The 12,466-nt window shown below is 43.4% G+C and overlaps 1 protein-coding gene across 2 annotated transcripts in view; it reads left to right on the top strand.

The window, feature by feature from the left end:
- LOC121542567 (eukaryotic translation initiation factor 3 subunit H) overlaps window positions 1–7,395 on the top strand; it is an 86,162-nt gene extending 78,767 nt beyond the window's left edge. Inside the window, exons 7-9 of one of the 2 annotated variants that reach the window (XM_045226087.1) lie at window positions 5,788–5,920; window positions 7,007–7,121; window positions 7,153–7,395. In XM_045226087.1, the coding sequence (XP_045082022.1) occupies window positions 5,788–5,920; window positions 7,007–7,104 (231 nt within the window). In that variant the 3' untranslated portion in view covers window positions 7,105–7,121; window positions 7,153–7,395. Of the gene's footprint in view, window positions 1–5,787; window positions 5,921–7,006 lie in introns of both variants that reach the window. The other variant, XM_045226086.1, reaches the window with a different exon arrangement.
- The last annotated feature ends 5,071 nt before the right edge of the window (window positions 7,396–12,466 follow it).

Here is a 12,466-nt window from a genome sequence, read left to right as displayed (position 1 = left end):
GGGAGAGGGAGCGAGGGAGAGGGAGGGGGAGAGAGAGAGAGGGGAGGAGGGAGGGAGAATGAAAGGAGAGGGAGCCACTAACATCACCTCTAAACTTCTCCTGCTGTTACTTCCATGATCCATCATGTTCTCCTAGCTCTGCCTCTCCCCAGCCTCTCCCCCCTCTCCCCAGCCTCTCCCCCCTCTCCCCAGCCTCTCCCCCCTCTCCCCAGCCTCTCCCCCCTCTCCCCAGCCTCTCCCCCCTCTCTGCCAAACCACCCTAACCAGGCCTTCTGTGACTGAGGCTGCGTCCCAAATGGCACCCTGTTCCCTATGTAGTGCACTACTTTCGACTGGGCCTATTGGGTTTTGATCAAAAGTAGTGCACTATTTAGGAGATGGGGTGTCATTTGGGACTCGTCCTGCAGGGGAGCTGCTGGCCAAATCCACTATACCAGGGAGACAGAGGCTTGGTACTATATAATATACAGTGGGGAGAGCAAATATTTGATACACTGCCGATTTTGCAGGTTTTCCTACTTACAAAGCATGTAGAGGTCTGTAATTTTTATCATAGGTACACTTCAACTGTGAGAGACGGAATCTAAAACCAAAATCCAGAAAATCACATTGTATGATTTTTAAGTAATTAATTTGCATTTTATTGCATGACATAAGTATTTGATCACCTACCAACCAGTAAGAATTCCGGCTCTCACAGACCTGTTCGTTTTTTCTTTAAGAAGCCCTCCTGTTCTCCACTCATTACCTGTATTAACTGCACCTGTTTGAACTCGTTACCTGTATAAAAGACACCTGTCCACACACTCAATCAAACAGACTCCAACCTCTCCACAATGGCCAAGACCAGAGAGCTGTGTAAGGACATCAGGGATAAAATTGTAGACCTGCACAAGGCTGGGATGGGCTACAGGACAAAAGGCAAGCAGCTTGGTGAGAAGGCAACAACTGTTGGCGCAATTATTAGAAAATGGAAGAAGTTCAAGATGACGGTCAATCACCCTCGGTCTGGGGCTCCATGCAAGATCTCACCTCGTGGGGAATTAATGATCATGAGGAAGGTGAGGGATCAGCCCAGAACTACACGGCAGGACCTGGTCAATGACCTGAAGAGAGCTGGGACCACAGTCTCAAAGAAAACCATTAGTAACACACTACGCCGTCATGGATTAAAATCCTGCAGCGCACGCAAGGTCCCCCTGCTCAAGCCAGCGCATGTCCAGGCCCGTCTGAAGTTTGCCAATGACCATCTGGATGATCCAGAGGAGGAATGGGAGAAGGTCATGTGGTCTGATGAGACAAAAATAGAGCTTTTTGGTCTAAACTCCACTCGCCGTGTTTGGAGGAAGAAGAAGGATGAGTACAACCCCAAGAACACCATCGCAACCGTGAAGCATGGAGGTGGAAACATCATTCCTTGGGGATGCTTTTCTGCAAAGGGGACAGGACGACTGCGCACCGTATTGAGGGGACGATGGATGGGGCCATGTATCGCGAGATCTTGGCCAACAACCTCCTTCCCTCAGTAAGAGCATTGAAGATGGGTCGTGGCTGGGTCTTCCAGCATGACAACAATCCGAAACACACAGCCAGGGCAACTAAGGAGTGGCTCCGTAAGAAGCATCTCAAGGTCCTGGAGTGGCCTAGCCAGTCTCCAGACCTGAACCCAATAGAAAATCTTTGGAGGGAGCTGAAAGTCCGTATTGCCCAGCGACAGCCCCGAAACCTGAAGGATCTGGAGAAGGTCTGTATGGAGGAGTAGGCCAAAATCCCTGCAGCAGTGTGTGCAAACCTGGTCAAGACCTACAGGAAACGTATGATCTCTGTAATTGCAAACAAAGGTTTCTGTACCAAATATTAAGTTCTGCTTTTCTGATGTATCAAATACTTATGTCATGCAATAAAATGCAAATTAATTACTTTAAAATCATACAATGAGATTTTCTGGATTTTGGTTTTAGATTCAGTCTCTCACGATTGAAGTGTACCTAATGATAAAAATTACAGACCTCTACATGCTTTGTAAGTAGGAAAACCTGCAAAATCGGCAGTGTATCAAATACTTGTTCTCCCCACTGTAACTGTTGATTTATCCACTATACCAGGGAGACAGAGGCTTGGTACTATATAATATAACTGTTGATTTATCCACTATACCAGGGAGACAGAGGCTTGGTACTATATAATATAACTGTTGATTTATCCACTATACCAGGGAGACAGAGGCTTGGTACTAGCTACTGCTACTGAGTACAGTGTAATGTGAGGGTCCCAATATATAGGGGTGGCTGGAGCATGGAATGGTGCCTTTTGTGATGGAGCACTAAACACCAGTTTGCATTTCTCGTATCAGCCTAGAAGACATTTCTCATAGCAACCTAGAAGACATTTCTCATATCAACCTAGAAGACATTTCTCATAGCAACCTAGAAGACATTTCTCGTATCAGCCTAGAAGACATTTCTCATAGCAACCTAGAAGACATTTCTCATATCAGCCTAGAAGACATTTCTCATAGCAACCTAGAAGACATTTCTCATAGCAACCTAGAAGACATTTCTCATATCAACCTAGAAGACATTTCTCATAGCAACCTAGAAGACATTTCTCGTATCAGCCTAGAAGACATTTCTCATAGCAACCTAGAAGACATTTCTCATAGCAACCTAGAAGACATTTCTCATAGCAACCTAGAAGACATTTCTCATAGCAACCTAGAAGACATTTCTCATAGCAACCTAGAAGACATTTCTCATAGCAACCTAGAAGACATTTCTCATAGCAACCTAGAAGTCATTTCTCATAGCAACCTAGAAGACATTTCTCATATCAACCTAGAAGTCATTTCTCATATCAACCTAGAAGACATTTCTCATATCAACCTAGAAGACATTTCTCATATCAACCTAGAAGACATTTCTCATATCAACCTAGAAGACATTTCTCATAGCAACCTAGAAGACATTTCTCATAGCAACCTAGAAGTCATTTCTCATATCAACCTAGAAGTCATTTCTCATATACACTGAAGAAAAATATAAACGCAACATGTCAAGTGAAATAAATAAAATATTCCAGAAATTGTCCATATGCACAAAAAGTGTATTTCTCTAAAATGTTGTGCACATTTCCTTTGCCAAGATAATCCATCCACCTGACAGGTGTGGCATATCAAGAAGCTGATTAAATAGTATGATCATTACACAGGTGCACCTTGTGCTGGGATCAGTAAAAGGCTACTCTAAAATGTGCAGTTTTGTCCCACAACACAATGCCACTGATGTCTCAAGATGAGGGAGCATGCAATTGCCATGCTGACTGCAGGAATGTCCACCAGAGCTGTTGCTTGAGAATTGAATGTTCATTTCTCTACCATAAGCCGCCTCAACGTCATTTTAGAGAATTTGGCAGTACGTCCAACCGGCCTCACATCCGCAGACCAGGTGTAACCACGCCAGCCCAGGACCTCCAAATCCTGCTTCTTCTCCTGCGGAATCTTAGAAGACCAGCCACCCGGACAGCTGATGAAACTGAGGAGTGTTTCTGTCTGTAATGAATCCCTTTTATGGGGAAAAACGTATTCTGATTGGCTGGGCTTGATTCCCCAATGGGTGGGCCTGGCTCCCAAATCGGTGGGCCTATGCCCAGTCATGTGAAATCCATAGATTAGGGCCTAATGAATTTATTTCAATTGACTGTTTTCCATATATGAACTGTAACTCCGTAAAATCTTTGAAATTATATATCAACCTAGAATTCATTGCTCATATCAACCTAGAAGTCATTTCTCTTATCAACCTAGAAGTCATTTCTCTTATCAACCTAGAAGTCATTTCTCATGTCAATCTAGAAGTCATTTCTCATATCAACCTAGAAGTCATTTCTCATATGTCAACCTAGAAGTCATTTCTCATATCAACCTAGAAGTCATTTCTCATATATCAACCTAGAAGTCATTTCTCATATGTCAACCTAGAAGTCATTTCTCATATGTCAACCTAGAAGTCATTTCTCATATGTCAACCTAGAAGTCATTTCTCATATGTCAACCTAGAAGTCATTTCTCATATGTCAACCTAGAAGTCATTTCTCATATGTCAACCTAGAAGTCATTTCTCATATGTCAACCTAGAAGTCATTTCTCATATGTCAACCTAGAAGTCATTTCTCATATGTCAACCTAGAAGTCATTTCTCATATGTCAACCTAGAAGTCATTTCTCATATATCAACCTAGAAGTCATTTCTCATATGTCAACCTAGAAGTCATTTCTCATATGTCAACCTAGAAGTCATTTCTCATATGTCAACCTAGAAGTCATTTCTCATATGTCAACCTAGAAGTCATTTCTCATATGTCAACCTTGAAGTCATTTCTCATATGTCAACCTAGAAGTCATTTCTCATATGTCAACCTAGAAGTCATTTCTCATGTCAACCTAGAAGTCATTTCTCATATGTCAACCTAGAAGTCATTTCTCATATGTCAACCTAGAAGTCATTTCTCATATGTCAACCTAGAAGTCATTTCTCATATGTCAACCTAGAAGTCATTTCTCATATGTCAACCTAGAAGTCATTTCTCATGTCAACCTAGAAGTCATTTCTCATATGTCAACCTAGAAGTCATTTCTCATATGTCAACCTAGAAGTCATTTCTCATATGTCAACCTAGAAGTCATTTCTCATATATCAACCTAGAAGTCATTTCTCATATGTCAACCTAGAAGTCATTTCTCATATCAACCTAGAAGTCATTTCTCATATATCAACCTAGAAGTCATTTCTCATATATCAACCTAGAAGTCATTTCTCATATGTCAACCTAGAAGTCATTTCTCATATATCAACCTAGAAGTCATTTCTCATATATCAACCTAGAAGTCATTTCTCATGTCAACCTAGAAGTCATTTCTCATATGTCAACCTAGAAGTCATTTATCATATGTCAACCTAGAAGTCATTTATCATATGTCAACCTAGAAGTCATTTCTCATATGTCAACCTAGAAGTCATTTCTCATGTCAACCTAGAAGTCATTTCTCATATGTCAACCTAGAAGTCATTTCTCATATGTCAACCTAGAAGTCATTTCTCATATGTCAACCTAGAAGTCATTTCTCATATGTCAACCTAGAAGTCATTTCTCATATGTCAACCTAGAAGTCATTTCTCATATGTCAACCTAGAAGTCATTTCTCATATGTCAACCTAGAAGTCATTTCTCATGTCAACCTAGAAGTCATTTCTCATATGTCAACCTAGAAGTCATTTCTCATGTCAACCTAGAAGTCATTTCTCATGTCAACCTAGAAGTCATTTCTCATGTCAACCTAGTTATACATGAATATTGTGATGTTAGTTTCAGGCTTGACAGGCTTTGCATGTGTATCCAGCTACACCCCACCACCAACCTGTGTCCTCTGCTCTGCCTCCCCAAATTAAAAAGGCTTTTAGGTTCTGACACGCATCACATCACTGATTTACACTGTCGTATACCAACACAAATCACTCCATCCCTGTCTGTCAGATTTTATAGCTGTTCTCTCTCTGCTCCCCTCCTCTCTCTCTCTCTCTCTCTCTCTCTCTCTCTCTCTCTCTCTCTCTCTCCCCCCCTCTCTCTCTCTCTCTCTCTCTCTCCCCCCCTCTCTCTCTCTCTCTCCTCCCCTCTCTCTCTCGCTCTCTCTCTCCTCCCCTCTCTCTCTCTCTCTCTCTCTCCTCCCCTCTCTCTCTCTCTCTCCTCCCCTCTCTCTTCTCTCTGCTCCCCTCCTCTCTCTCTCCCCCCCAGTATACCCAGCGGCGCCAGCAGGAGAATGCTCAGAGACAGACCAGAGGAGAGACTCCTCTACCGGAGGAAGATGTCACCAAGATGTTCAAACCTCCCCAGCCCCCTCCTCGCATGGACACTCTCCTCATCGCAGGTACACACACACACTCCACTTTGTAGAATCGCACCCACACACCCTTCCTCCTCCTAGCAGATATCTATCCCCTCCTCTGTTCTGTTCTCTCCCTGGTAGGTATCTATCCCCTCCTCTGTTCTGTTCTCTCCCTGGTAGGTATCTATCCCCTCCTCTGTTCTGTTCTCTCCCTGGTAGGTATCTATCCCCTCCTCTGTTCTGTTCTCTCCCTGGTAGGTATCTATCCCCTCCTCTGTTCTGTTCTCTCCCTGGTAGGTATCTATCCCCTCCTCTGTTCTGTTCTCTCCCTGGTAGGTATCTATCCCCTCCTCTGTTCTGTTCTCTCCCTGGTAGGTATCTATCCCCTCTGTTCTGTTCTCTCCCTGGTAGGTATCTATCCCCTCCTCTGTTCTGTTCTCTCCCTGGTAGGTATCTATCCCCTCCTCTGTTCTGTTCTCTCCCTGGTAGGTATCTATCCCCTCCTCTGTTCTGTTCTCTCCCTGGTAGATATCTATCCCCTCCTCTGTTCTGTTCTCTCCCTGGTAGATATCTATCCCCTCTGTTCTGTTCTCTCCCTGGTAGGTATCTATCCCCTCCTCTGTTCTGTTCTCTCCCTGGTAGGTATCTATCCCCTCCTCTGTTCTGTTCTCTCCCTGGTAGATATCTATCCCCTCCTCTGTTCTGTTCTCTCCCTGGTAGGTATCTATCCCCTCCTCTGTTCTGTTCTCTCCCTGGTAGATATCTATCCCCTCCTCTGTTCTGTTCTCTCCCTGGTAGATATCTATCCCCTCTGTTCTGTTCCCCTCATCTCTCCATTATGTTAGAGTTCCATTCATCTTTATAGACTTCATCTAACATCCCTGCCTGCCTGCTGTCTCTCTGATGGTTGGTTACTTCCCAAATGGCACCCTATTCACTTTATAGTGCACTACTTTTGTCCATAGGGAAACCCATAGGGCTCTGGTCAAAAGTAGTGTACTATATAGGGGATATGATTACTTTTTTGGACATGGCCGTTGTCACAACATTCAACTAATTGACCTACAGTACTGCTGATATCCTCCTACTGTTATTCATACTCATTTGTTGTGTGTTTCCACCTAACAGGGCAGATTAACAATTACTGCCAGAATGTGAAGGAGTTCACCTCTCAGAACCTTGGCAAGCTCTTCATGGCTGAGGCCCTTCAGGGACACAACAGCTAGAAGAGGAGGAAGAGGAGGAGGAGGAAGAGGAGGAGCTAAGGAAGAGAGGAGATGGAGATGCCCCTTCCACCCAATCAGAATGAAGAGAGGAGATGGAGATGCCCCTTCCACCCAATCAGAATGATCAATATAGGCCTGTGTTCTAAATGGTACCCTGTTCCCTTTATGGTGCACTACTGGTCAAAACTAGTGCACTATATAGGGAATAGGGTGCCATTTGGGAGGCATCGTATGACTGGAGGATTGATGTGAAGATGAGAGATAATAATAAAAAACGTTAAAAAACCGAAATGTATTATTTTATTTTTTTAACAACATTATTATTATTATTATTATTATTATTATTCATTATTAAGAAAACATATTCCAGGTTCTCCAGAGAAAGATCTTGAGTTGTTTGAATATTATTGTAACATTTTATAAAAGCTTTGCATCTCCCCCCATTATTATTTTGCCTATTTGAATGTCCATCCATGTAGATTAAGCCTTGTCCCGGACTGTAAACACACTTACAATGGAGATTCTCCAAAGTCCAGTACTAGGCATCGTCTGTGTCCGGGAAAACTGCCCATAAGTGTATGTGTGTCCAATAGAATAACGGTGCCTACGCTGACTACAATAAGACCGGTGTTTCCTCCCTGTACAGTATTATGCTGGTATGTCCTTCTGTTTATGAAGCTGCAGCCTCCTCCTCTTTCTGTTCCTGGGATAGGGGGGGCGCTAACTGATCACCCAATACGTCACACCCTTGGTCCTGAGGGTTACAAAGCAACAGGACGTGACTGTGTAGTGCACAGGACTGTGGTCAAACGTAGTAACGTGCCGTTTGGGACATAGATCCCAGTTTTAATGAAGCTGTCAGGCCGTGTTTGATCATTAAATAATTAGCTACCTACACTATCTGCACTGCGAAAGCACCAACCGCTGGAATATTGTAATGTTACTATCCGGGTTAAACAACTCCGACAGAGGCTGACCTACGACACACACACTCTGAAAACCAGCTGAGGCACAGCAGTAAAGGTAGGACTTGTCATATGTTGTGGAGACAATAACTCTGCTTATGTGTGACTTGTGTTCTTGACTGTGTGTGTGTATGTGTGTGTGACTTGTGTTCTTGACTGTGTATGTGTGTGTGACTTGTGTTCTTGACTGTGAGTGTGTGTGTGTGACTTGTGTTCTTGACGGTGTGTGTGTGACTTGTGTTCTTGACGGTGTGTGTGACTTGTGTTCTTGACGGTGTGTGTGACTTGTGTTCTTGACTGTGTGTGTGTGTGCTGCAGGAGATGAACAGTAGTTACCACTCGGCTCCTGAACTTGTGTAATTGAACAGTAGTTACCAGTCGGCTCCTGAACTTGTGTAATTGAACAGTAGTTACCAGTCGGCTCCTGAACTTGTGTAATTGAACAGTAGTTACCACTCGGCTCCTGAACTTGTGTAATTGAACAGTAGTTACCACTCAGCTCCTGAACTTGTGTAATTGAACAGTAGTTACCACTCAGCTCCTGAACTTGTGTAATTGAACAGTAGTTACCAGTCGGCTCCTGAACTTGTGTAATTGAACAGTAGTTACCACTCAGCTCCTGAACTTGTGTAATTGAACAGTAGTTACCACTCGGCTCCTGAACTTGTGTAATTGAACAGTAGTTACCACTCGGCTCCTGAACTTGTGTAATTGAACAGTAGTTACCACTCAGCTCCTGAACTTGTGTAATTGAACAGTAGTTACCAGTCGGCTCCTGAACTTGTGTAATTGAACAGTAGTTACCAGTCGGCTCCTGAACTTGTGTAATTGAACAGTAGTTACCAGTCGGCTCCTGAACTTGTGTAATTGAACAGTAGTTACCAGTCAGCTCCTGAACTTGTGTAATTGAACAGTAGTTACGTCGGCTCCTGAACTTGTGTAATTGAACAGTAGTTACCAGTCGGCTCCTGAACTTGTGTAATTGAACAGTAGTTACCACTCGGCTCCTGAACTTGTGTAATTGAACAGTAGTTACCAGTCAGCTCCTGAACTTGTGTAATTGAACAGTAGTTACCACTCAGCTCCTGAACTTGTGTAATTGAACAGTAGTTACCACTCGGCTCCTGAACTTGTGTAATTGAACAGTAGTTACCACTCGGCTCCTGAACTTGTGTAATTGAACAGTAGTTACCACTCAGCTCCTGAACTTGTGTAATTGAACAGTAGTTACCAGTCAGCTCCTGAACTTGTGTAATTGAACAGTAGTTACCAGTCAGCTCCTGAACTTGTGTAATTGAACAGTAGTTACCAGTCAGCTCCTGAACTTGTGTAATTGAACAGTAGTTACCACTCAGCTCCTGAACTTGTGTAATTGGAAAAACAGACCCTCTCTTCATAATTCAGCTTTCTTTAGACCTTGTCAGGAACTCTGATGGGCAACAGTTTGGAAATATTAATTTACTAAGTTTAGTGTTCTTGGATGGTAGGCTGACACGTCGTCTGTACCTGCACTTAGTAGACGTGTTGTTTTATTGGCATGGGCACTTTGGATATCTAGTCTTGTTCGAGTAACTTTGGTGTATTGAGAAAATGGATTGTCTGACTGGAGAGTCAATAAATATTTTATGCCCAGCAAATCATGGTGATTTTCAAATCGGCATTGGTTCTGACATCAATATAATGGCTCTACCATTTCATTAGTTTATGTCAAGTAAAACCTCTGCTGCTGTATAATGTCTCATTTCTGAGTCAGTCTGAGTCTACCAGCCATGATAGCAGCAATACAATCTGATGCCTTATTGAATTCAGCCATGATAGCAACAATACAATCTGAAGCCTTATTGAATTCATCACAAACTTCAGTGTACTGTTTTCCAAAATGTTGAAATATGAATGCATTCTTCTGAGTGGCATTGACCGTGTGGAATCCATTATTATTCCCTACTGGATGCTCCATATTTTAACTGTTTTTAGTGTGTGTATTCAAGGTGACAGGGGTTAGTGTGTGTGTGTATTCAAGGTGACAGGGGTTAGTGTGTGTGTGTATTCAAGGTGACAGGGGTTAGTGTGTGTGTGTATTCAAGGTGACAGGGGTTAGTGTGTGTGTGTATTCAAGGTGGCAGGGTTTAGTGTGTGTGTATTCAAGGTGGCAGGGTTTAGTGTGTGTGTATGCAAGGTGACAGGGTTTAGTGTGTGTGTGTATTCAAGGTGACAGGGGTTAGTGCAGGGGTTCCTAAAAGTTTTTTGTCCCACGACCCCATTTTGATATCTGAAAATATTCGTGACCCCAACCATGTGAAAAAAATGATGTAATATCATCCCAAAAAAAATAGGAAAAACACATTTTTGACTGCACTGCCCCTTTAACCAATCCCCTGAAAGCACATTCCTTTTCCAATTATCTTTTATCACTCCGCTGACGACTTTTCTCTCTCTCTGTATAGTTGAGATGAACATCCATATAGGCTAGCTGTTTACGGTTAGCCTGGTCCCAGATCAGGGGCCGGACGTATCATCCATCTCAGAGTTGGAGTGCTGGATCAGTTTTAGCCTTTTTTAGATCATAATCGATAAGATTATATGGACAGAGGGGGACCTGATCCTAGATCAGCACTTGTACTCTTGAGATGCTTGACACAGCCTGTTGTCACAACAACACAAACAGGTCTGGGACCAGGCGAAGCAGAATGATTCCTTAGATAGACTACCCTTTTCAAAGGGCAACTACTATATTTGTCTTTCTTCTAAGCAGAATGGGGGTTGGCTGAGCAAACAGGGCATCCCTGTCCCAAGCAGTAGGGCAATAGGCTATTTAATTAGCTGAGGGATTTCTCTCTCTCTCCCTCTCTCTCCCTCTCTCTCTCTCTCTCTCTCTCTCTCTCTCTCTCTCTCTCTCTCTCTCTCTCTCTCTCTCTCTCTCTCTCTCTCTCTCTCTCTCTCTCTCTCTCTCTCTCTCTCTCTCTCTCTCTCTCTCTGTCTCTGTCTCTGTCTCCCTCCATCTCCGTCTCCCCCCTCCGTCTCCCACTTCTCTCTCGCTGGAGCAGGAGCCCAATAGGTCAGAGGGATATTAGTTTGGTGTCATTTTAATTAGAGACTAAAGCCTGTATAGTTTGGTGTCATTTAATCAGAGAGTGAAGCCTGTATAGTTTGGTGTCATTTAATCAGAGAGTAAATCCTGTATAGTTTGGTGTCATTTAATCAGAGACTAAAGCCTGTATAGCTGTAACCTGTAGGAATCTTATCACATCAGTGTTGAAACACAAGCTCTTTAACCAACACAAGCTCTTTAACCAACACAAGCTCTTTAACCAACACAAGCTCTTTAACCAATTCACCCTCAGATCATCCTGTCAGTGGTAATAGAGAATCACATGGCTGAATCAAATTAAACCAGGGGTAGCCTACGTCCTGAATGGCTCCCTACTCCCTTTATAGGGCACTACTATAGACCAGGGGTAGCCTACGTCCTGAATGGCTCCCTGCTCCCTTTATAGGGCACTACTATAGACCAGGGGTAGCCTACGTCCTGAATGGCTCCCTACTCCCTTTATAGGGCACTACTATAGACTAGGGGTAGCCTACGTCCTGAATGGCTCCCTACTCCCTTTATAGGGCACTACTATAGACCAGGGGTAGCCTACGTCCTGAATGGCTCCCTACTCCCTTTATAGGGCACTACTATAGACCAGGGGTAGCCTACGTCCTGAATGGCTCCCTGCTCCCTTTATAGGGCACTACTATAGACTAGGGGTAGCCTACGTCCTGAATGGCTCCCTGCTCCCTTTATAGGGCACTACTATAGACCAGGGGTAGCCTACGTCCTGAATGGCTCCCTACTCCCTTTATAGGGCACTACTATAGACCAGGGCCCATGGGGAGGATCTGAGAATGGGTGAAAGCGCTTGTGGGCCCTGGTCTATAGTAGTGCCCTATAAAGTATACATATAAAGTAGTGCCCTATAAAGGGAATAGGGTACCATTTGGGATCCAAATGAAGCGTTAACTCGCATTGGCTCAATTCCAGGATACCTTTTTTATTTTTTTTCGCCGTCTTCCTGGATATTACCATGGTAACTGGATGGCTGTAGAAGATGTCAAGTAGCTCGATCTGGTGGGAAAACAAATCTGGCAAATCCTCCATTCAATTGACTGTTATCATGCGAGTCCTCCATTCAATTAACTGTTATCATGCGAGTCCTCCATTCAATTGACTGTTATCATGCGAGCCCTCCATTTAATTGACTGTTATCATGGGAGTCCTCCATTCAATTGACTGTTATCATGGGAGTCCTCCATTCAATTGACTGTTGTTATGTGAGTCCTCCATTCAATTGACTGTTGTTATGTGAGTCCTCCATTTAATTGACTGTTATCATGGGAGTCCTCCATTCAATTGA

Source organism: Coregonus clupeaformis, chromosome 17 (genome assembly GCF_020615455.1).
Source record: "Coregonus clupeaformis isolate EN_2021a chromosome 17, ASM2061545v1, whole genome shotgun sequence".
NCBI classification, from domain to species: Eukaryota; Metazoa; Chordata; class Actinopteri; order Salmoniformes; family Salmonidae; genus Coregonus; species Coregonus clupeaformis.
This window is presented reverse-complemented; position numbering and strand designations above follow the sequence as displayed.